Source organism: Aptenodytes patagonicus, chromosome 7 (genome assembly GCF_965638725.1).
Source record: "Aptenodytes patagonicus chromosome 7, bAptPat1.pri.cur, whole genome shotgun sequence".
NCBI lineage: Eukaryota > Metazoa > Chordata > Aves > Sphenisciformes > Spheniscidae > Aptenodytes > Aptenodytes patagonicus.
Genome location: NC_134955.1, coordinates 47,016,433 through 47,042,843, shown reverse-complemented (window position 1 = coordinate 47,042,843; position 26,411 = coordinate 47,016,433). Strand labels below are relative to the sequence as shown.

Below are 26,411 nucleotides of genomic sequence, written 5' to 3'. Positions count from 1 at the left end.
CACTGTGTGTCTGCCTCTCCCACCTCCCTCCATCTTCCAGTAGCATTCAGGCACCAATGGCAAGAATCAGTATTTTCATGTATACAGTGCTTTCCAGTCCTAAACTCGTGTTGGAGAAGCTCTGCCTCATTATTCTATTTTAAAAGACAAAAACGAAGGCTCAGGCAAAGGAATAAATAATATTTACTGAAGTGGCAAAGGAAGAACTCAAATCTCCAGCAGTTCTGGGCCTGTTACTGCAACAAGCTTGCCTTGCTCCTAGCTTCCAAGATCCCGAATCCATGGGGTAAATCTTGCTGCTCTTTCAGTCCCAGGAAGAATGGTTTTAGGGCAGAGGACTGTGATTCTGCAGTAGGTCCCATGAGTATATCAGCCATAAATATAAATTCCAATGTCCAAAATTAATAAAGAGCATGAAGAAGCCATCTGAAAAAGAAGCTTTCATAAACACTGCAAGATGCTGCTCTATCTTTGAACAATCTAAACTCGATATTCAAGGAAAAAGCATGAAGATGAGGCCTTATTGGAGATTTCTGCAGTATCAGGTATAAGTTTGCATTCTGCATATATGCCTCAACACCAGCAAACCTAAACTTACAGATGTAGGGATGAGAAATGATCAAAGAGAAAGAGGCATTTCGCTTTCATCCTACATGTTCATCCATGCCCTTATTTCACCATGAACCTGCCAGCTCTGGGAACATATCTCTATTTTCATAGGCCTAGTTTCTAGGATAGTCCTGAGAAGAACCAGTACTAGGCCCTTAAATGTTATCTTCTGAGCAAGAAGCCAAACACAAATTACGAATGAGCTCCTGAGTGCACTGCATTCTTCTTCAAAAAGCTGGAGCAGCAATTTTAACTTACCTGACTGCTGAAGAGACAGATCTTTTGTCAGCTATATGAATGTCTGACTGAACAGCCCACAATGACCCTCTTTTGTTGAGTGGTGACCGGTGGCTCTGTGGGGCAGCAGCATTCCCCTTGCTTATAGCTCCACTTGCCAAGTTCAGGTTTGTTAACTAAAGAGACAAAAAAAAAAAAAAAAGGACAGACATCAGAAACAAGTAAAAGCCAAGAAAAGAGCAAAAGGTGTCACTAAATACCCTGGATAGAGTATGTACTAAGAGAAGTAAGACTGCTAGAGAAGGAAAATTGTCAGATGCAGAAAAACCATGCTAGTTGCATAAAGCAGTGGCAGAGATGACACCGACAGCCACCATGCTTGAGATGAATTCAAGTACCAGCATTAAAACTACAACCCTTCCATTCACAGAAGAACAAAGGAGGAAGAGGACAACAATGGGGCTAAAATCCCAAAGTAATAAAGCAACATCACGTTCCTGCCATGTGAAAAATAAACTCTACATGCACTAATCAAAAGCTAGAAGTTCATGTTACACAGAACAGAGACCAGAGCGCCTGCCCAGTCATCACGAGCTCTGTCACTAAGCCAGCCTATGCATCTGTCCTCTCTCTACCCCTCTCTATGCATACATAGAGGCACAACCCAACAGTGTATGTACCTTGGATATAAAATTCAAAACCAAACTCTACCACACAGGAAAGAAACTTCTCACCCAACCACTTCCAAACTGTTCACACAAATAAATACACTAGTTAATGATAGCCTAAAATCATGTTAGGTGTATGTTTGTTATATTAAGCTCTAAAGAAATTATCTATTTTTTTTTAAGCATATAAGATGCATTCCATTGTTTCTTTCTCTGAGCATTCTTCTTGTGTTGTTTACCTTCTTGAAAGATCAAACTCTGCAAGCAGACACTATCTGTTGGTTTATTTAAGTGAGCCTAAATACATAACGTAATGGTATCTACTACAGCAGTGTAAGTATTAGTTTACATTTGGAAAAAAACCACCACATTTTATGAAGGTTACAAAACACTCCAAAGGTTGCAAAGCTAAGATTCCCAGTCGGGCATTGCCAGAATTAAGTTTATGACTACCTTTAATTACATGATCTCATGCTGCTTTTTAGGAGCACAGAACAGACATGGTTCTGCACCAAGATTAAGGTCATATGGCAAGCAAGACTTATCTGTATTACCACTGCTCACTTTTACAGCAACTGGAAGGCATACAGCCAATGAGACATATGACACAGACAGAGGAGAGTCTAACAACTAGCCCTGCATCTTCTCCAGATCTCAAAGGTGATGCTTATTAAGTCACTTAAGTGTGACTTAAGCATAGCTTGTGAATTCCCAGCTTTGAGATCTTAACAATGCTCTTTACCAGAATTTGTGCGCAATTACTCAAACAAGTACATACCAGCTTCATTTCAATACACTATGCTTATACCTACAATAGACTTGTGCAGGACTGCAGACTTCGTATCCTCTGACTGAACTCTGGAACATGAACTAACATTGCAACTGGCAACACAGTAGGTTGCCACTCCTTCTGTGGTTTGGTAGTACAAGGCATCTAAGCATTTTGTAAGTTCAGAAATCTTAACTCCTACTTCGAATTCTGGACAGGATAAAATTATAGTGGTTATGCACTAGGCTTCTGTCCACTTCTCCAAAAGCGACCACTTTTGTCTCATCCCTTCTCAGCCCTATCCTTTCCTGTTCTTGCTCCTTGTCTGTGTGTCATTATTCTGACCTAGTCAGTCCCACCTTCCACATTTCAGGTGTCATTCTCCTTGGTCTGCTCAGTTCTGTTTCGTTCTTACAGACTTCCAGCACTGGCCTTCCCACTACTTCTGGCACCTGAGCCACACCATTTCAGGCCTGGAACTTTCCATGGGAGTAGTTATTTGATCTGTCTTCCCACACTTTTGTTCTTAGTTCCTCTTCCAGTTGCTCACATGCCCTATATCCAAGTGGTTCTAGTTTTATTCCCCTCCCCAGCCTGCTCCTTTTGCCAACGTCTTTGTTCACCCAGTCCCAGAATGTGGGCTCCTCGTTGGATCACATTTACCAACCACACTGCCATTCCTTCCATTTCTGTCCTTTTGCCTGAGTGGTTCTCAGTGTCCTCTCCCAAATTGTGTCCAGGTCCAAATTTCACAACCTCCTTGTCCTAGCTGTTCTCCACACCTTGGCAGAACTCCCACTCATTCTACATTCAAGTCAGACAGGCTCTCAACCCAACATGGACCATGTCACTGAGAACACAGGAGAAGGGGGTCTCAAGCCTCAGTACTCTAGAGGTGCAAATACAGAAAAATTCAGTTTAGCATCCTCAGTGTGGAGGGAACCTCGAGGAAGCTGAGAAGCTCTAGCAGGTGCTGCTGAGTATATTTCACCTGAAGCTTTTCAGATAGTTACTGTGCAATCAAGCTTGGACAAAATTTTAAATTCCAAATTGCTATTCCAAAGCATGGGAGATCCAGAGATTTAAAAGAAAAGTTCTGTAGATATTAAAATGCACAGAATGTTTGGGGTTTTTTTTATCCAGCCTTGGTTTTGGCTGGAACACTTCACCTTGCCTGAAGTGCTCTGAAAAGTGAACATTAAGCACAGAAAACATGAGTCCAAATGGATGAAGTTTCGGAACATCACAAGCAATTTAAAACAAGGTCTTACAGTGGGACATATCAGGCAAGCTTAGTAATGGGCAGTGCTACCCATCTTATATAGAAAACAGCATTAGGTGTCATTTTGGTGCCTCTACCTCACCCTTAAATGTTGCTGTCTTCTGTAGAATTTAATTAAAAATTAAAGCATTTTCATTGCAATAACAGAAAACTTCAAATTAGGTTTAGTTCTGATTGTGCCAGGCACTATACAAATACCTAACAATGACAGTTTCTGGCCACAAAGAGTTTATTGTCTGAAAAGAAGCAAGAACGGCAAATGAGGCAAACACAGAGGCCAACATGGTAAATGAAATAGGATATATACAATTCTTAGCTTGTCAGCAACAGTCATCACAACTTTGTTAACACATCCAATGTGTGAGATGAAGATGACTTTATCCAGTTCTCCCTCCTCATCATCTTGATACCAAGAACCATTTAGTCTGATGAATTACCACCTCACCCCTGCTCTATTAATGTGATATGCTTTCCTCTCTAACACTGTATCATTCTTTATTTGAAAGCTGTCTTTCTAAGCAAAGCAGGTGAGCAAATAGCTTAGCATGGGTAGTAGCGACATTTCACACATTCCAGATAGACAGGTGTTTAAACTACAGCAGGATTAAATACAGGCAATGGATTCAGAATAACGGAGAGAACACCAGTGAGACTATAAGGTTTAGCTGCAGCCAGCCCACCCAGATGGGTGTTACTGCTTGTTACTGTGCCATGCACTGAGACATTTCAGCTGCTATAATTAGCTTGCCAGGACATTGCCTTGGTCAATTGCTGGGGCACCCCGAACACATCTGTGCTCCGCAGAGTGGCTCTAAATTTTCTAGTCACTAGTCCTCCTGTGCACCTGATGAAACTGTATTCTTCCCTTTATAGAGGCAAATACTTAGCAGCAAATCAATTGTTACTTTGGCTTAAAAGAAGATAACATATAGCACCTGGATCAAAGCAGATACCAAAATCTCTATAAAGAATAGCTTGCAGCTTCAGAAATTGTGGGAGTGGAAAACAAAAAAAAAAACCCCAAATAAAACAAACAAAACATACACAATAAAAAACCAAACCAAAACAAAACCAACAACAAAAAAAAAAAACCAAGAAAGGCAGGCTAGTGGGGCTCAACAGGGAAGGTCGTTATTGGTGTGGATCTACAAGAACAAAGTTCGTTTTCACATTGAGTTGTATCAAGATGGGTTCAAACTCTCCTGCTTGGTGAGATTCCTGTCTTCCGCTAGCAGTGAGGGACTTCACAACACTTTTTCTGACACTGACAGTATGACAGGAGACCTATGTGTGCTGCACTGCACACTTCAAGCATCCCTATTTTCAAACATCTCTCCTCACATCAATACGTTCTCTGTGGAGTCTGTAAAAGGCAAGATAATACACAGCTAATATCTCTCATGATAGAATGATCGATAAAGTTTTGCCACAATTTTTTAAATGTTGGGAACAGCAAAAAGGTCATAAGCTGAAAGGAACATGCTGAGTGAAGAACACAGTGGGATAGTAAATCCCAAAAAGCTCTCATGGAAGGAGGAGAGCCCACTTGATGTATTTCTACTTATTATCTAACATCAAGAAATAGGGGAGGGAAGAACATGTGGGTTATCACAGCCATATCGATAAATAGAGCCTTGTGTTAGAAAACCTAACAGCACATACTGTTATACTTAGTTCGATACAAAGCTAATAAGCCAAAAGACAAATTATTGCATAATGCCAAAAACCTCTTTTTTTCTCCCCCCCCCCCCCCCCCCCCAGTTTTAAACATCCCAAGGTAAGTTTATGACTGCAATGCACTTGCCTTCTTGACAGCAGAGACACATAAGCTTAAAAGAACTGGTCTCTATGGTCTTGCTTTATTAAGAGAAATTTATTTCTGAATAAATTCAAGATTGAAAGCAAGGCAACAACACAGAATGACACCTGAAAGTGCTGGATATAAGAGTTGAGGGATTTGTTTTTGTTAATCTGCTTTATAATTTAAATAGGAAATATGAAATCTCCAAATACAGATAGGAAGAAAGAAAATTCCAGGATAGAATTTTTTTCTAATTAATAGCATCCTACAGACAAAGACCCATTGTATAGTACCTTTAAGAAATCACAAGCAAGAAGTCAAATGAGGAGCTTACTATCTTTCATATTTCTGATCTACATTATACTATTCTTTCAATAGTTTCCCATTATCATATTCAAGAACCTTTTTTCTATAATAAAATGAGTGTTTTCATCTTGATCTTGTCTAATGTTTCAAATAAGCTAAAGCAGCAAATGTTAACAATGGCCAAAGACTTAAAAAAAAAAAAAAAAATCAGTGCTGCAGATCAGCCTCCACGGATTCAGGAAAAGCCTCCTAAAAGCCTGAGAGTTTCTCTTGCTAGTTTGCAGGAGTCAACCAGGGTGAACAGGGACACATCATCACTAGAAGTTGTTACTCTGCCCCTCTTGGCAGAGAGTGGAGAAGTGACTTAAATTTTCATTACCAACATCCTGAACAGCAGATCCCGAGTTTCACTGGTCAACGTGTTACAACACTGAGCAAGCAATGCCCTACAAAAAATGCCTACTTCACACTCCCCAGTTGGTAGTTTTAGTATTTTTCTGCCAGAGGCCAGTCATATCCTCTTGCCTATTAAAGTGCTAGGGACTGGAGATCTGCAAAGTCTAAAGACCATTTCTCTTACTTGGAGCCACACTTGCATCCTCTCCAGGTCACGCATCTCATTTCCATTTGGATCTTTCTGATTGATGAGGAGGAAAAGGGATCCAGAGTTCGAGACATATTTCAAAGATCAAGACTAAGAGATATGCCAAAAGAACGCAGTCATCATAGGCCTACTTTATTGTCTCTTCCAAAAAAAACTTCAATATGATAAAACATTCACAGCCTGAAACAGGAGGAGACCTAATGCCACAGAGTTTTTAGCACAATGTACCCGTTCACAGCCTGAAACAGGAGGAGACCTAATGCCACAGAGTTTTTGGCACAATGTACCCTTATCGACAAGTTTTAAAGGTATATATGAACATCAACAGTTCACTGAGAAACCTTTTCCTTTAAAGAAAGATTGGACAGGGATCATGGTAAGACACACGTAAGATCACTGCTCCTCTACCTTACGACCAGACCAGAATCTTTAGGTTCCGATGCCTCAGACAGGACAAGATGACACTGTATCATAAGCTCAAAGAAGGAAGCATTCCACTAAAACACTGAAAACCTGCAAAGTGTCTCATCATTTGTAATATCTTCTCCTTTGCCTTTTGATCTATTTTTTCCTGTGTGCTCAGTTTGACTCCTTCAAGACCCTTCAGTCAATCCCTAATTTTCCATTTTATTACTTACCATTCATCCAGCAATGCCATCTTTATCCAATAGCTTGTAAAAGAAATGTTTCTTTTCTTCCATTACCTGGCTTCCATAGTAGCTATATTTTCACCTGCCAAGACTTCCTCAGACACACATACCCCTGAGGCTTTCAATATCAGTGAAATGTTTATATTCCTGGGAACAGAGGGGAAGAGCTAACAACTTGCCATTAAAAAAAAAAAAAATATAATTTTGCTGCATTCTTTCAGTTATATTTTTCTTCTTTCAGCCTTCAGAGATGACTATGACTAGATGCTACAACAAAATAAATATCAACTGTTAATCTGTCCTCTCCCCAGTCTGTATGTTGCATTTTCTTGGCTTCACCACAGAGCTCCCATGTACATACGTGATGTAGTGCAGGCTAGCATGACTTGGTCTAACAGAGCACCCAGGTCTTCCACTACTACCGGAAACAGTCCACCCGCCTTGCCTTCCTTAATGCATCAGGATACTGGAATCCAACAGGCCATCCCAGTATGGGAAGCATCACAACCTGCCTCTTTCCTTAAGAGGCAAAGGAAACCCCAAACCACAAATCTCTAACACACCTTTCACTGTCTGAATAATGGCACAAAATATAGCTACTACAAATTCCTTGAAGAAACCATGTAATACAGACATTTCTAGAACCACCTTTTTGTTACCCAGGCCAGCTTGCTGACCACACCCCATACTAAAACACCTTCATTTTATGTACAGATTTTAATTTGCAGGAGCTACCAGCCAGAAGAAGGGAAGAACTGGGGCTGATAGGCTGGGAAGTGTGAAATCTGTGTGTGTACCAAGGCTGATCTGGCCAAAGGCCTGTGACATTCCTTCTCTGCTCACAGAGCTTACCAGCTTACAGGATATACATATGCATACAGAGCACGAGTGTTCCAGTCTCCAGAAAATGTTCCAGACAAAGACCTGCCAGAGACATTCCTGGGAAACCTGACAAACTTGCAAATTCCTTTGTAGTGTCTCCAGCGTATGCATCCATTTAACAATGAAAAAAACCAACCCAAGTTAGTGCTGCTGCTGCTGTGGATGGCTGAACTCTCTTCTTCCTTCTCCTTAAAAAGTCAGGCTTTCATTTAGACTCTCTCTGCCTCAAAGCTTCCCAGTGGGAGTGATTTTGATAAGGCACAGTCCTGCCAAACGTTTGATGATCAGGGTGTAATCTTTCCCATAACGTGAGTTCTAGCTGCTCAGCCTGGCCCATTTGGTGACTCTCTGCAGATGTTGCTGCATCATAACAAAAGCCTCTGCTCCTATTCCCTTTGGAGCCTCAGAGAAGAAGGGGTTCAATTTGGGCACTGCAGAAACTACATTGACATTTTCACTTCCTACAACCTCTGCTGAGACCAGCTATATTACTGCTGATGCTACAGATCAGTAGTACTAAAAGTAATTCCAGCTCCCGTGTGAAGAGCCTGGGGATGAGGAGGAGATGGGGCCCTGCAGTAGTGCAGGGCTACTGCGAAAGAGGAAAGAAAAATATCCCTCAGACTTCATCTCCCGGCTTCTTGCTCCTCTTCCTAGTTACAGTGAGATGCCTTTTTCCTTTACACTTCCCTTCCTCTCCATCAGTAGAAGGGTAAAAGCCAACCAAATGGTTACATAACGAAAATAAACCTGATTAAGACTCAGATAAGGAAGGCTGAGTCTGAAAAAAACCCTTTGGTGGGGAAAATATCCCCACCAAATTTCTGCAAATATTTGCTGCACCCTGAGTTTCATGGTCTTTTTGCAGTCACCGTGTTGCGCTGCTCAGGTCTAGAACTGAAAGAGCTGATGCCCACTGGGACCTGTACAGTGCATTTTGGCACACTGGCAGTTTGCTTTGTGGCACTTTTCCTCTGCTGAGGACAAGGCAGGCCAGGGTACCACACTGTGTAATTGAGACCTGATGTTAAGCTGAAGCTCACTATTTTGGGATTCCAGTGGCCTATTATTCCTACAAGGTCACTCTGGGGCACTGTAAAGTGCCCATTCTAATTCTTCCTCACTCCCTCTCCCCTGTCCTAAGGTTTAGTAAACTCATCTGCTTCTTGCTCATTTCCATCTTCTGTCCAAATGAAAAAATGTAGAATGAGAAAAGTGCTCCATCCTCCTATGGATCTGTCAGCATGTTTGCAGGAATCCTGGCTGCTGGATCTTGGGTGCTGACTGGCTGCATAGCAGAGGTGGAGGCAGCTCGGTATAGCCCTTGCCTGGGTGGTCTGATGTTATCCCTGTGATTAAACTCCCTGGCTAGAAGAATTGGAGCTATTCCTAATGATAGCTAGGTCCTGAAATCTCACACTCTCCCTCACAGAGAGGGGCAGAGCTCCTATCAGGCTTCCCCTCCTCCTGGTGAAGCTGGCCAATTCAACACATTCTTCAGTTCACTAGCATTAATAACTACAAAGTACTACAGCCTGGTAGATATCAACTGCAACCCCCCACACCAGCCAGTGATAGGGACCTCACACAGATCCAGCATTGCAGAAGAAAGACTTCTTTTTACATTACAGCATATTTCAGAGAGAAGTAGCATGCTATTCACAAAGAAAAAACACATACATATCCAGGATCCAGCCACCTGGCTCTGGATCTACACACATGCTGTGCATTTTAACATCCTCCCTGTAGAAAGTCCCACAATACAAGCACATGGAAATATTTTATGCTAAACACACGTGAAGTAAAGACTTAAGGATTAATGCCTGGTAAGGAACATAGCAGAGGGAAAAGAACTCTGGATTATTTTGGTCACAGCCTTCATCCATCTATCCATCAGGAAAGGCCAATGGCTAACAGTAGGTACAGACAAAAATACACTTAGTTCAGCTGTCCAGAAGTAACATAGTAGCCAGTAAGGTCCCTATATCACAAATCAAGGCAAGAAAGGCAATTAAGTCCCTACACAATGAAAGGGACTTACTGAACTGTATCTTCACGCTTCATTCCCCACCTCACCACCAATGTATCTGCCTTGATTCTCCAGTAGTACTGTTACTATCTTTGGCTCATGATAGGCAATGGGCAAACTGAACAAGAAAACTTCAGGATAATTGAAAAATTGAGTTGAGTATCGTTAACACACTGACAACACTGCAGGTGAACCACTACACTACACATACTGACAGACATCATCACTCTGTAAAAATAATTAGCAATCATTTGCATGCCATAACTAGGGAAATTGCTAATTTCAGATACTGATTTCCTCACAAGTGTCTCAGTAACCCACTTATCATAAAAGAAATATTTAGCTTGACTACAGTAAAGTAATGTAGCAAAGAAAAAGTCGTAAATGTGGAAGCAGCAGCATAGCACACGTTCCTCAGTATTAAAGACAAAAGGTCAGTTCAGAGCAATGGCCCAGCAAACACGCTATCCTGCCTGACATATTTCAGAAGATGGAAGACATTTTAGTTTCTATGCATCTAACTGAAACATCTTATCGATAAGGAAAATTAATTTATTATTTCTGTATGTTAAAGTCTCAGGATCTATCATTTGCAAAATGCTCATTATTCTGTCTGAGGTAACTATGCCTGTTAAGCTTTCTGCCTTAATGGTGTCTTGTTGCAGGAAGTTTCAGAAGGTAAGTATATTCTGTGACAATAACTATTCACTTTTATTATCAGTTTTTACTCTGATGTCTTCCTAGTAAACTGAACATTCCCTTCTTATTATGAGAAACATGAATAAAATCAACTTTATTCACCTTGTCATCCACTGCTCTGTATAACTCCTTCATACCTATCTCATCCCTAAACAAACTTAATATTTTCACTTCCTCCTTAAAAGTGCATTTTGCAGTTAATTGTTATAGTCGCTCATCTGTGAATCCCAGTTATTCTTCCTGAATTCACTTTAGGAATGGCAACCAGAACTGAAAACGGTTTTTCAAGGGAGGGCATGTAATTGATGCTTACATAATTACATATTATTTCCTATCCTGTTCCTTAAACATGCTAATAATTTTTGTTTGTTGCCTTTACTGCTTGACTTAGAACAGGTATCTCCACTGAACTTTCCAGAACAACACTCATTTTTTCTTCCCTAAATGATTAATTTAAAGCTTATTACTTTAAGTGGTTAAAATTATTGCTTGTCATGTAATCAGTTATTTGTAAACACTGAACTTCATCTGCCATTATCTTGCCCAGTTAATGCAGTTATTAAATTTCTCGTAGCCTTTCTCATAATAATCAACAGAAGAATACAGACATACTGACAAATTATGAGGAGGTAGGCTCAAGTTTACGTTTACAGCACACACTTAACTTCACAGTAACTGAACATCTGGACACTTGTGGCCCACATTACACTGAAGGTAACAAGAAGTTACCTCATGTAGTAAACATGAGCTGCAAAAGCATGTGTTCACATGGATGAACACTATAGAGTAGTTAATCTACTGTAAATTCACACCCCATATTACCTTGCAATAACTTGCTTTTATAGTCATTCTTTAGGTAAAAATATGCCAGTCATTATGAACCTCCTCCTTTCAAACCTTTAATTTTACACTCCATCATGTGCATTCTGTGTTCTGCATCTTCAGTTATCCACTTGCTGTATAGCAAACTGGCTAGTTATTCTTTTGTTTGCTTTCTGTCTGTTTTTGATCTATAACAAAACTTTACCTCTCACCCTACAGATACCTGGCTTGCTTAACAGTCCTTGCTGAAAGCTTGTCAAAAACTTTTGTGAAAGTTTGAACAACAAGAACCAGTTCCACTAGATGCTATTTTTCTCAGTTCAAAGAACTCTAATAGATCAAGACATGGGTTGGGTGTTTTGGTGGTTTGGTTTGGTTTTTTTTTTTGACTGAATTATGTTTATCCGGGTGAATTAAAATTCCATTTTTATTTCAATTTAATATATATCTGTAGTAGAGCAAGACTCGCTGCTTTAATTTACAGGAAACTTTAAGGTCCTTATTACAGATAAGCACATTTGTTGCCTTTCTGTCCTCTATACCAGCTTTACCACTGACCACACCTTTCAGTAGAAACTTTGTCATTTCACTGTTGCGTTTCTGAACTCCTAAATGTGTACCATCCAGCCATAGAAGTCTCACAAAACATTTTTTACCTATCTTTTCTCCTAGGAGCTTAACTTTATTACCGGGGGGGGACACAACTATCTCCTCTGTATCTACTACAGTGAAAAATAACGCAAAAGAAATTATTTAATATCTCTAATGCCCATATCCTCCAAAATTTGTTTCTACAGACCTAGACTATATCCCCACTGAATTAATAAATTAATCTATCAATAGCATATTTAAGGAAATCTGATTTTCTGTGGCATCCCCGCGTCTCCCTGGCCAATAACCACATCATTCACAAGTCTGCTACCCACGATATCTTCAAGATCTTTCCTCCCTATGTCCCCCTAACTTACAAGCAAGCAGCAGCACATGCTGCAGCTAGTTCCAAATTAGAAGCCTGTTCAATGCTAATTAATATATGCATTCTGACTGACTAGGCAGCAGTCCAAACAGAACAGATATGTTGAAGTTACTTGATTTTAGCCCTCAACTGAAACACTCTCATGGGCCTTGTGCTTCTATTCGCTTAACATTTTTCACGGAACAGGTAAGAACGTACTATCTTCAAGACTAATTTAGTTGAAACTTGGGGAATTCGGACAGGGGCTCTCTCTTTCTTACTTGTTTTCTTACGACCTTTTGAGCTCAGATGTCTCCTTATTATCCTACTCATCCATGAACTTACCAGGTTAATGCTGGATCCTCAAAGGCACACATTTTCCATAGAGATCTCTGTGTTTCTTGCTCCCAAATGTATTGGGTAGTTAACTAGAGGAAGACCTTGTTATTTTTTGATACTATGGAGTACTATAGTTAGATGGTCAGTACTGCAAAAATCAGGCAGTGTTTGAAAGATCTCTTATGGATAGAGGTATGTAATTCTCACCGTTTATCATAACCTCAGAATCAGCTTTATTATTATATTTTATGTAATAATTTTATGTAATCACAAAAACATTTTAAATCTGTGTTTTTAAGTAAATAAAATGGAATAAAATTCCTCAGAAGTAAAAACTAACGTTCATTGTTAACAGCTATATTTAACAATAAAGATTCTCCTTAGCAGCTGACGTCATCTACCTGGACTTGTGCAAAGCATTTGACACTGTCCCGCACGACATCCTTGTGTCTAAATTGGAGAGACATGGATTTGACAGATGGACCACTCAGTGGATAAGGAATTGGCTGGATGGTCGCATTCAAAGAGTTGCAGTCAACAGCTCGACGTCCAAGTGGAGACCAGTGACGAGTTGCGTTCCTCAGGGGTCGGTATTGGGACCGGCACTGTTTAACATCTTTGTTGGCGGCATGGACAGTGGGATCAAGGGCACCCTCAGCAAGTTTGCCGATGACACCAAGCTGTGTGGTTCGGTCAACACACTGGAAGGAAGGGATGCCACCCCGAGGGACCATGACAGGCTTGAGAGGTGGGCCCGTGCAAACCTCATGAAGTTCAACAAGGCCAAGTACAAGGTCCTGCATGTAGGTCAGGGCAATTCCAAGCACAAATATGGGCTGCGCAGAGAATGGATTGAGAGCAGCCCTGCCAAGAAGGACTTGGGGGTGTTGGTTGATGAGAAGCTCAACATGACCCAGCAATGTGCGCTTGGCAGCCCAGAAAGCCTACCATATCCTAGGCTGCATCAAAAGAAGCATGACCAGCAGATCGAGGGAGGTGATTCTCCCCCTCTACTCTGCTCTGGTGAGACCCCACCTGGAGTACTCCGTTCAGCTCTGGGGCCCCCCAACATAAGAAGGACATGGACCTGTTGGAGTGAGTCCAGAGGAGGGCCATGAAGATGATCAGAGGGCTGGAGCACCTCTCCTGTGAAGACAGGCTGAGAGAGTTGGGGTTGTTCAGCTTGGAGAACAGAAAGCTCCAGGGAGACCTTATTGCAGCCTTTCAGTACCTGAAGGGGGCCTACAAGAAAGCTGGAGAGGGGCTTTTTACAAGGGCATGTAGTGACAGGACAAGGGGTAATGGCTTTAAACTGAAAGAGGGTAGATTTAGATTAGACATAAGGAAAAAATTCTTCATTATGAGGGTGGTGAGGCACTGGAACAGGTGGCCCAGAGAAGTTGAGGATTCCCCATCCCTGGAAGTTTTCAAGGCCAGGCTAGATGAGGCTTTGAGCAACCTGGTCTAGTGGAAGGTGTCCCTGCCCATGGCAGGGGGGTTGGAACTAGATGATCTTTAAGGTCCCTTCCAACCCAAACCATTCTATGATTCTATGATTCACTGCCTTTATTAATTTGTAATGCTGAATATTTATCTTTCATAACCTAACTTGAGATTGTCATACTCCAGTGTGTCCTTAAGGCAACATCTTTCCTGCACTTACCATTAAAGACAGTTACAGAAGTTACCCAAACAGCTGCTCCTTTTCTAGTCTAAGATAGAATAATACTGGTCCTCTTTTCTCTCTATTCATCTCTCTCTCATTCCTGCAACTGGGCAGTAAGGCATCATACAGCGGTGCAGGGGTTTAAGTAATGATTTTTACGGGTTCTAGATCAATATTTCTATTGTATACCACTGTGAAGGCACCCTTGTTTTCTCCATGTTGCAAGCATGAAGATGCACTGATGAAATTTTATACAATATAATAAAAAATATTTTTCAAAAATACAAATTAATGAAAGGCAAAATGTTCTCACACACTTTGTGAGACAGTCTGTGAGGACTGAAAACTAACTGCGTACAAGGCAATGAAATCACACATCAGTAAGGCTTTACCTTTCTCCCATCTCCACCTCCCATATTATAAGAACTATTTACTTTATGAGTATCACTGTGAAGTTCCCATCTGGTATTTCAGAAGTGAATGGAGAGGACTGACAAGACAAAAAGCTGATGTAGTCAGAAAAATCTTATTTTCTTAAGATGACAGATTTTAAATATCTTGTTCAAAGCTCATCAGATACTTACACTTAAAATTTTCCCTTTGAACATTGTAATTTCAGCAGCCAATTGGCTTAATAAATTAAACTGATTTAATACAGAGGGTAGCATACAAGAGTGTAAGAGAGAAAACGTGAAACAGGTGCTTTGGTCATGGGTAGGAAACAGTGAAGAACAGCCAGGATTGGAGAGGGACAGAGGTAGACTTCCAACCAGAATGGCAACATCATTCCAAGCACAGCTGCTACGGCTACATTCCTGGGAACCCCAGAGACCCACACTACTGCACGGATACCAGAAGCAATTCTCACAAGAATGGTAATGGAAAACAAGCTTCCCAGCTGCTCTTGGAAGGAGGTAATGTATTCAGAGTACCCCCACCCCCAAGACACAGCTGGGCACAACACAGGGAACCAAGCCACAGACAAATGCATTCAACTCTCACATATAAGTTCTTGCCCTTGGAAAAGAAACACAGTCCACAGCAATAGTAGTATTTTCAAAAGCCTTTTACACACGCCCTCCAAATCAATAATCCTAATCTTGCCATTAAACATAATTAAATCCAAATATCAAGTCCCTTTCATACCAGCCAGGTACTTTCCAACAAGGTAGACTAACTCCAAGTTTCTGGAGTGGCTTTAAACAATTGTGCTATTTTTATTATGTAGGTAAGTGATGTTCTCTTCCAGGGGTCATCTTCATGCCAATTTATTTTAGAATGTTTTTACTTTAAAAGTACTATTATATTCCAAGTGGCTTAAACAGAGGAGTGAAAAGGGGGAAGATAACAATTCAGTCTCCTGTCTAGAAATGCATAGGAAAGTGGTGCCCTGTTTAAATCACCCTCATACAAGCCCTATCTCTAACCTTCTCTCAGCTTTCAATCCCTTACTTTTCCTGTCCCAAAGCCACCAGGGTTTCATAACCCAGAGTCCCCAAACACTCCCATCCTAAGTCTTTCCCCCTTTCAGCCCATACCAATGGTCTCTGACTTCTCACTTCTCTCCAGCTGTTTACTAAATCCTCTCCCACATGTTTCTCTATCTGTTCTGCCCCTATCATCCCCCCTCCTGGTTCAGACTAATTCCTTGTCTGCCCAAATCTATAACCACGCAGTGCTCCCAAATAGCTTCACCGATATCTACCCTTCTGCAAATCACTTTCCAAACTGCCAGCCTACTCTGTAATGCCTGCACTTCTCCTATACATTCAATCCCCCTGCTTCAAATCCATATCCATACCTAGTGGCTCAATGCCAGGTGTCCTGGTTCCAGGTCCCTCAACAATGAGCCCAACCCTCCAGTTTTGCCTGTACAGGCACTTGCTGCCATACTATCATGCTTTTATTGTATGCTGGTACCTCTTGTCACCCTTCATTGTCAAGGCAGCCTTGCCTTCCCACAGAACTAAAACCCTTGGTCCTTGTTGCAAGACAGGCTTTAAAAACTAGGCTGTATCAAAAAAAATAATCAGAATGACTCTTAGATGACAGAATAGTTGAATTTGTCCAGGGGAAAAAAAAAAAAGCATAAGTAGTAGCCATATGCTTTAGCTATGTTCCTTTGGGCTTTGCAGTTACATTTGAACCTTCTAAAACATCACTGTTTCAGGTATGATTAAAATAATAGTCTCAGCTTAGAAATTACTGTATGCTATATATTCAGTACTGAAGAATCAGATTGCCTTAAAAGAAAAACTGTCCTCAACTGAACCAACCAAATTTTCATACTAAGCAAGCTTCAGACTTCATCTCTCCAAAGGGATTATTGCAGAAACACGGCCTCAAGAATCACAGTATAGAGCAGATGTCTAGAACTGAATGCATGCAGGCTCAGGAAGGAAATGCATCGTCAGATAGAGCTCCAGCTCTAAACTTTTCATTGACTTGTGAATCCCTTTCTATATGGATCTTTTTCATGATGACAGAAGACCACTAAGACACAACCCAACCCATGTTTCTATATTTCACGACAGAAGCAAAGCCCGTACAAACACTGTGTAGCCGAATACAAAAATATATCAAGGTCACTCAGAAAATCTACATTGTCTGCTAGAAGCTGAGGTCTTCATTGTTTGCTTGTCACAAAGAAGGGAATTAGCACCTTCATTCTCCTTCTATACATTTCCCACCTCTTCTGTGGGAAAGTATCTTGGGAGAACCCAGAAGCAAAGAGCAATGCAGACACATACACCACGACCAACACATTTCCAGAGCTACCACTGCACTTCATAGCCACTTTCAGGCTTGAGTATACCTACACTGATTGACTGACTGGTGGCTAAACAGGTTTCAGCCTCCACCATCTACAATTACCAGAGTATGCTCCTTTGTCACCCAACACAGCTGTGCTCAGGAAGCTACCTAGCCCTTCCCATGCAGATCTTTGTGTATTCCCCCTTCCATACTTCCTAATTTAACTAGCAGTAACTAGCTATGGTAGGAATACAGAAATTTAAAAATCACCTAATAACTATATAAATGGCAGCAAGAGGACAACTTGGGTTCTCTAGACAGATCTAAGAAAGCACAGCAGTTGGAGCTGAGTGGGAAGTGAGAGTTTTTAGGGAGAAAGTCTAGGAATTTATTTTTAAAAGTTCTTTTCTGAAGAGACTTAAAATGAAATAGATGCATTTCAATTTTTTCCCCAAATATTTGTTTACATACTAATTTTTATCCAAGGAGGCAGTTTCCATTATATATTTAGCTTTCAACAAATCAGCATTTCCTGAATGAAAATTTTTCACTACCAAATTTTTTTGAATGGTTTTGCTAACAAAGTTTAGCTTAAAAAAGCTGAATTCTGATTTCATTAAGAGAACCAGACTGACAGCACTGAATATTACTGGACAAGCAAACAAGCTTCTCCTGATGCTCCCCATACCACTTCAGGCTTTGAAAGATCAAATTCTAAGTAGGGTCTGGCCTGACGTAAGATCAGGCCTCAGCATCACTGGCATATTCAGTGCTCACATCCTCTGCTGAGTCCATCAACAAGAAGGTGCTTTGTTTTTGTGACTTACCCTTTAAAGTTCAAGACCTATCTGCAAAGACCAGACTGCCTGCGTTAGTTATGGAACTGCCCAGACTGAATCAAAACCTTGAACTAGACGTAGAAGGGTCCAAAAACCTATTCAGCTTCCTAGAGTTATGAATGCACCCCACCTTTTGAAAAAGACATATTGCCAATCATCTAACCAGATATTCAAAATCCAAACATATAACAATAAAACTGAAAGAAGCAAAAAGAAGCAAATAGCAGCAGCTATTGCAACTATTAAACATGCCTCAGAAAATTCAGCAAAACATCACTGTTAAAACAATACTTCCAAAATCAAAGTATCAGAGCGAAGATATTTAAACTGTTTGTCCCCAGCAAGTAAAGAAAGAAAAAATTAATTTCCAAGGCAAAGTGCCTATCCTGGAGAACCTCCAGTTGGCAGCTTAATTCACTGAGAAGTGTCCAACTTGAACACTTTTGATGAACACAACTATAGCATATTATAAAGAAAAAAAATGACTACACGTGTAGCCATTTAGGACATAACAACTCAAAAAGAAATATGAAACTAAATGGAATTCTACCAGAAGCCAATGTAAATTTGATCTATACCACCATGTTTAGCAAAAAGATTATCATATACCATGCTAGTAAGTACTTCATTATGTCTTTACAATGTTATTGGAATACAGAATTTACATCAGAACCCATTCTGCAGACTTCCATTCCCAGCACTGTGATGGCACGCTGGAGGAATGAAGAAGCAAATCGCATGGAAGCACAGATCTGAGAAAACTTGGTTTTATTGTTTAATAAGACCAAGCATGGATTTGTTTTTTTTAATCACATATTTTCTAATCCTCTGCCCAGTCTCGCTTTCTTCTATAAAAGGACTATTAGCAATGTTCTTGTCATCTCACAGAATATCAAAATTCTGGTTGCTGTAAACACTTCAAAACAACAATAATGACAGAAATCGATTTTCATGAGATTTACTCCTTCCAGCATGTCTTAGCCCAGTGCTGACACAGAAGCCTGTGACAGACTTCTCTGTTGTCACAGGGACTCTAGCTTTACCACTTACATACCTGCTGTGTAAGGAGACTCATGTGGCTTGGTGGGGAATACTGACAGGCTGCTTGCTTTTCTGCCAGCTGCTGCAGTTCTACTGCTACCATATTGGGGCTATGTTTGCCCTGGGAAGAAGTATCTTCTGCATCATTGTGCATCCTGGCTGAGCCCACATGCTGCCCACTCGCACTGTGATGGCACAAACCTACCAAACAAACATTTGGATACACTTAGTGAGTGGTATGTCAGACTCCCTCAGCCTGCTGATCACAGAAATACAAAAGCAGGTGTGATACTTTCTGCAGATTCTAGGGAGAATAGAGACTTCTATATTGCCTATATGAGCTTTTGTCAATTCCAAACCTGTACTCTCTTTACCATAATGTATCTAATGGCACCCAATTCCAGAGAATATTGGCTGCTATTACCTAAGTTAAATCTATAATATTTTTCCTTAAAAACAAATGGATCCCTTTAAATAAGCTACTCAGCTGGGAAGTCAGATTTATTTTAATGCCAGAAAGGTTGTCAATATATATATACAGCAACCCTAGTGAACATGTGCTGACCTTGACGTACAACCTAAAGCAAATGTATACCATTAAATACATATATATATACATATATAATCAGGACCACAGCTGTTAGCCTGTGTATGGTTCCCAAAACTTTCCTAATAGATTACAGCCTGCATCCATAAATTCCTACAGTTTCTTCTAACCCTCAGATTCCCGCTTAGGGACATGGTTTAGTGGTGGACTTGGCAGTGTTAGGTTAACGGTTGGACTCTGTGATCTTAACTATGTTCTACCCCAGAATGGTAAATGAGAGGTCTCTAGATCTTGTCTTTAAGATACTCTTGGATATGACAGTACTGAAAGGTCCTAGAGAATTAGATGCAGTAATGATTCATTCAGATCTTTCTTTTTTGGAGGTCTTGACACACCTTTAAGTATTCAACAATTATGACGTTTCGTTAAAGGATTTCTCCACATGATAGAGAAACGCAGAACTAAGAACAGCACATAGACTGAGACAGGACTTCCGCTAACGAAAACTACATTAAAATCACTAAAGATAAACAAGAGATCAGTAATACAATCAAGTGAAGATATACAATACTTCATTTCCCAGCTCTTTTTGAGTAAGTTCAAAGTCTGAGTTCAAAGTTCGAGGCTGAGGGGAGACCTTATCGCTCTCTACAACTATCTGAAAGGACGTTGTAGCAACAGGATGAGAGGAAACGGCCTCAAGTTGTGCCAGAGGAGGTTTAGATTGGATATTGGGAAAAATTCCTTCACTGAAAAGGTCGTCAAGCATTGGAACAGGCTGTCCAGGGAAGTGGTTGAGTCACCATCCCTGGAGGTATTTAAAAGATGCGTAGACGTGGCGCTTAGGGACATGGTTTAGTGGTGGACTTGGCAATGTTAGGTTAACGGTTGGACTCTGTGATCTTAAGAGTCTTTTCCAACCTAAATGATTCTACGATTCCCTGTTCATCTGCTCAATAAAAGGGTATCTTTGGCAAACAAGGGCTGCTTCCTGCACTCCTCCTTTCCGTAAGAAATTTAGCACCATTCGACAAGACTCATAATTCTGGAAATGTAAAATTTCTACCTACTCCAGAACAGAAATTACACAATCTCTATACTGAACTAGCAGGTTGTTATGTATCCCAGAACACTCACCTACTTTTGCAGAGGATGGTCGGGACAATCTTTGGCTGTAGATCTGAACAGCTCTCTGAAAAGATGAGAACGGGCCAATGGTGTAGCTACCAGAATGACAATGATGTAATCCTGCAAGGCTAGAAGCCTCACTGGACACTGGGTTTGTGAAGACAGAAGAGCTGTCAGGAGCTGTGCTCTGCAAGGAGGGTAGTGGGGATGGGGACTGAATCAGCCTGGGACCAACTGTAGGAGCTGGCAATGAATGGTGACCAGGCACCTGTGGGTTTTCAGAGGCTGCAGGTTGAGGTGGTATCCAGGAACTGGTACTTCTCTGGAACGTGGCACCAGAAACAGAGGAAGAAGCACTAGGAGGGCCGCACTGAGGTAATTTCACTTCAGCATTTAAGGAGAAGGTGGGTCCTTCTGGAACTACACAAAGATAATGAGCACACTACATGAGAAAAAGCTGCTTTTCAGGACCTTCGGATAATATCAACACACCAAAGATGCCTTTACTCAAACACACTGAAGCCAAAATGACCTCATCTACCAGCAAAGACAAGAAGAGGCTCTCCATAATGAATATCCTCTTTCAAAGCTTGCCGTATCTAGGTCTTCCCCTACAGAAGAGCGACTAACTTTCATACTGCTCACTCTACAGTATCTTATCTTGGGTTTAAAAGAAAAACCTGCAGAATCTTCCCCAAAATTGGGCATTTGAATCTCTGTTTGAACCCAAAGGTTCCAACCTTTGTCTAAAACAGTATTAAAAACAGTATATGCATTCATTATTTTTTTCTTGATGATGGCTTAAGCCAGTTCACTTACAGGTTGATTTAACTTCTTTGGGTTTATAGCCTTTTAATGCTCCTTCTGCAGGCAGATCTGCAACTGAACTTTTGGGCTGATCACCTTTTATTTTTTTCACCACCTCAGGATGCTCTATAACAAAATCAAGGAGTTAAGAAGTAGAACAATGCAAACTGTGATATCATTAGAACAGGGCTGCAGAATTTAAACCTTGTTACTACGGACTTTCTTGCTAATATTTACTGTAGACCATGCAACTCTATTGATCACAATTGTGCTCTCATGTACAGTAGCATGGCGCTGCACTTCCTTCCATGGAAGGCCTAATTAGGCTCAAATATACAGACTCTGCCCTCCAATAGGTACGCTTACTGTAGGCAGCACAATTTAACAGGCCTTGATTTCTCTCATCCCTTACTTTGATTTCAGGATTCTCTGTTCATTTCAAACCTCAGTGCCTTCAGTTTGCACATTCTCATTTCAGTCATGAGCCACCATATCTAGTTCCTTATAAATGATAGTCCAGATTCATCCCATTTCACTTCAGACAAAGAAGGTAGGAGTGCAGTTACTCTAGTCTTCACATACAGAGTCAGTTAAAAAAAAAAAAAAAAAAAAAGATATGCAACCTCAAGAAACCTGAATAACATGCTGGAGGGGTTATTCTCTTTCCATAGACTGAAGTTAAACTGGATTTGTCTGGGCAACATCATCTCAGAACTGCCTGCAACACTTACCCCCTTCAGGCTGTTTCTCTGACTGGTTACTGGTGTTGTTGGGTTTTCTGCTTGTGGAGTTTGTTCCTAGGAAGACACTTGCTGACTTGTTTTTGTGTGTGTAAAATGTCAGCACTTCCTCCAGGTCACTTTCACTACAATAAGGAGAGAAGAATGGATGTAAGTGAGGATTCTAAGTTTTTCTGCCTTCATGTAACAATCAAAGGCAAGAAACAATAAGGAGACTGAAGAGGGGAGTGGGAAAAAAAGGTGAGGCCAGACAAGCTAATGTTTTGCTCAGTTCTGCAGGGTAAGAGCAGAAGGAAAGGAACATGCCTTGGTTAAACCTGAGATTCCCACTGAAATGCCATTTTCTTATGCAGTAGAAAATTCAAGGCATTCAGAAGCCTTCCCAGGATAAATAAAGAGCAAGTGAAAACTCCAAACACATTTTTGGGGAGATCAGCGCAACAGAAGACATTCAGTTCACAGCTAAATTTGTGAATCTTTCCCAGGTGCTCTCTAGAACAAGCAGCTATCATGTTCATGAGAGAACTCAGCTCAGCCTCTGTTTTATAGTCATCATTAGTAGTTTCAATTCAACAACATGGGGAGAAGAGGAAAGAGGAGGGAAGAGCTTGTTAATTAGCCAAAACTGCAGGACAAACAAACAGAAGAGTCAATATTTTTGTGAATCTTACAAAACTTGCATACATTTCTCATTTTCTTTACAAGAAGAGAGTTTAACTGCCCCAATGTCCTAAGCATCTGTTGGTCCCAAACCAGTATCAGTTACTTGGCCATTCATATTAGAGCTCATGCAAGCTGTAATTCTAATTGTTTTGATATCTAACATGCATTCCTTTTGCTTTATAGTGTTGCCTCAGCATTAGTGAATGTGTATATAGCAGAGCAAACACCAAAAGCAAGAATGTAGTGCCAGTAGCACTACAAGAAAACATAACAGAGGAATATATATTTGCATAGCAGCAGTTTAATCCTTCAAAACGTCCTCTGCATATCACACTTGTACTAGTCTTAGCTAGCCTGAGCTTTGTTAAAAGTAATGTCTAAAGCTGATCCCACTGGAGTTTGGATGTTCAGGGCATGCTGCAAAGTTCACCTTTTCTCCCAAACCAATGAAAATAGAGGTGAAGAAGAAATGTAAGAATGAAAAGTTGTTGGAAGGTGCTTTAAGCTTTTAAATGAATTTACCAGCGCAAGTATATACTTTTACATTGCTCCGAGGATGTTTAGAAGCAATGGTTGCAGCATGTGTATAACTAAACACAATGCAATCCATGTGATATCAAAGTTAAAGAGTTAATGAGACAACCCCAATTATTAAGTGGCAACATTTATTACCCATTTTCTCCAGTGTTGCATTCACTGTACTGCAGAACAAACACTCAAAGTGGAAATCTATCCCCTTTGCTTGGCTCCAAATGACTAGCTCACTGATTGAAGCTTCAAGCACAGCACAAAGTAGTGTCAGATGTCAGAGTTTTCAAACATACCTGATACTTCATAAGAAGCAGAAAGATCATCACTAGAAATTGTCTGATGTCGGCAAACTGGCTTTTGCTGTTCTTTATCACTCAGACAGATGATCCAGCAAAAATCTCCAGCCCCAGCCTAGACTGTGCATGAAGCCATGATGGCACGGTAGCCAATAAGATGGAAACAGAAGAGTATGCAGTTCTGCCCCAAACAGCCATCTGTTGCATTTCTGGTGGGCAATACTGACAGGCATTTTCAGGCATTTCTGGCAAAAAGCAAAATGACCTGCCCTAGGAGGCAACAGTCATTTTAGTGGCCAGAGATGTCAGAGAATGAAGAGCATGCCATGGGCCCATGTAATCTGCATTTCTTCTGACAGGAGTAGATGCTATGGTATATGGTAGTCAGCCGTCTTGAGTATCATTCTTTTATAGAACTCTATCTGAAAAGCAGTGAGATTTTTCTTGGAGCCTGTTGCGGTAATGACTCCATCAATTATATTAGCAAAATGTAAAAATTCATTGTTTTCATGAGAATGTAGCATCAAAAGAGACTGTGAAGCCTCCTGAAATTAGTTAAGAAGCCTCATCTATCACCCACTTCTAATCAGTCACTAAGAGTGCTATCCAAAGCAAGAAAAAGAAAGAACAGTTTCATAACTGATCATCAAAAAGAAGCAGTGACTGTCAACCTTCCCAGAGAAGATAGAAAGGCATTAAAAAGGCAGGTGAACTCTACCTGTCCAGATATTGACGGGGTCCTTGCCCATATAGTTATGTCATATATGGGTCAAATAATATGAGTCAAAAGGAATTGGGTTTTGTGCTCAAGAATCAGAGGCTTTGAGGACATAATTCTGGTTCACTGAATAATTTCAGACCTCTCCATAGTCAGATAGCTATAATACCATTGGTTTTCATACAATGCTACAGGCCATAAAGAGTATTTCCTATTTTCAAAATACATTTCCTACCAGACTCTTGTAAGTTTAAGGCAGATAAAAGTTCAAAGCATGCACAGTTAGAAAATGCTGCTTTTTCATTGTGAATGTAACTGCTTGCACTGAACCACCTTAGCAAGCCAAAAAAGAGATAGGATGAAGACAGGGGGTCTAACTCCCTGGAGGGGAAGAAGGCATTCCTCATCTCAGAAAGTCCAGACCTGGAGAGTTCCTAAAGAGAGGTAGCAAGCATGAGATTTGTTTCTGAGAGCAGAAACTTGAGAGCCAGAGCCACAACAACTGTTCACCACAGCAGCTCAAGGCCATCTGAGCAGCAGCTCTAGTTTCATTCTCCTTCCAAAGTACTGCCACATTTGCTTCAGCGTCACAGGAAAGGAGACCATTAGCTCACCAGCATCAGCTTGAAATTTACACAGACGAGGGCAATCACTGCTGTCCTTTGGGAATCTACTTAACAGTCAAAATGTCTATTCTATGTCCTTCTCTATGCACCAGATGCTGATGCTACAAGTGTTTGGTTGCTGGAAGGCAGAAAAGAGAAAAAGACAAGTTCTCTGTCCCCTAGCAAGAACAGGAGCAGGTGCTATGGTCAATAATGGTATCTAGAGGCCTTTAGATCAATCAGATCATCTTCAGAACAATCCCATCACCTTTAAGGCTGGAAGATCCTTTATCAAAGGGAATAAACTCCATTCCTACCTTGCTCTGGTAATAAAGTTCTGAAAACCTTCAGGATTCACTCCCTCCTCCTCCTCTTCCTGTTTCTTTTTTGATCGCTTCTGAACCATCTGCTCCGTTTCCTGTTAATAAGCAGTATCAGTAAGTGTCTCTATGTAGTTATGTCATGTTCCACAGCATAGCTACAGCTCAGAGAAGACAAAACACAATTCCACGGGATCTAAGAAAAGAGAACGTCAACTCCAAAGAGCCAAATTATTTCACTACGTGCAACAGAATGGATAAATATAGAGCCCCAGAGACAGCATGCTAAGCATACACTAAACTCCTCATTCCTCCACCTGACATAACTTATTAGAATTGATTTGCTGAGACGAGGTCAAGTCTTCACAAACACGTGCTGCTCCTTCAAATATACTCTTTGCTGGGACATAAGGAAGTAGCGAGGGGAGAAAGTCATTCTTTATAGATATTAGGTCCCCCTTCTACTTCTGCTGTTTCTGTCACAAATACAGAGTTCCTCAAAATAGCTTTTATTTGAGCATCTGTCCCAAAAGGAGATATTCAGGAAGAAAGAAGGACAAAAATACAAAGTTATATTAAAGAAACTCAATCAAGGAGATCTGCTGAGGGCATCCACATTTCCTACTGTAAACTAGGAGTTCTCCTCTTGAGTTAATTTCTCTTGTCGTGCAGCAAATTGCTGAAGGCTTATCTATATACCAAAAAATATACTGCTTTAGCAAAAGCAAAGAAAGTAAAACAGTACAGCCTGTGGCAAATATGCATTTATACACGAAAATATACTGGAAAAAAAAGATGGTAAGCCTTTGTGTGTGAGAATGGGAGCAAGCTCTCAGATATAAGTGATCTTTCTATTTTACACCGGTAGAACTTGTTGACACTAGGTGGTATTGATACAAACATTTTTGTTAATTAAAAAAAACCCTACAGGACTGTCTGAAATACCAATACCAGCATACAAGCTTTATCTGACCAGACTTGACCTCCACTTCATTGCTTCCTACTAGTAGTCTGAGCATTCCCAGGACGAAAGGGTAAGATACATCTTTTGAAAGATAATTCAAGAGGGGGAAGAAAAAGCCACTCTGGGACATGTCTCTACCC

The 26,411-nt window shown here is 40.7% G+C and overlaps 1 protein-coding gene across 6 annotated transcripts in view; it reads right to left on the bottom strand.

Moving 5' to 3' along the window:
• The window catches only part of TTLL5 (tubulin tyrosine ligase like 5), a 142,892-nt gene that overhangs the window by 56,435 nt on the left and 60,046 nt on the right, over positions 1-26,411 (bottom strand). For 3 of the 6 annotated variants that reach the window (XM_076345132.1, XM_076345136.1, XM_076345135.1), the window contains 6 exons: positions 25,305-25,405; positions 22,166-22,299; positions 21,447-21,560; positions 20,637-21,047; positions 18,966-19,153; positions 868-1,022 (listed from right to left, as the gene is read on the bottom strand). In XM_076345132.1, the coding sequence (XP_076201247.1) occupies positions 868-1,022; positions 18,966-19,153; positions 20,637-21,047; positions 21,447-21,560; positions 22,166-22,299; positions 25,305-25,405 (1,103 nt within the window). The remainder of the gene's footprint in view (positions 1-867; positions 1,023-18,965; positions 19,154-20,636; positions 21,048-21,446; positions 21,561-22,165; positions 22,300-25,304; positions 25,406-26,411) is intronic. The other 3 variants (XM_076345134.1, XM_076345137.1, XM_076345133.1) reach the window with 3 other exon arrangements.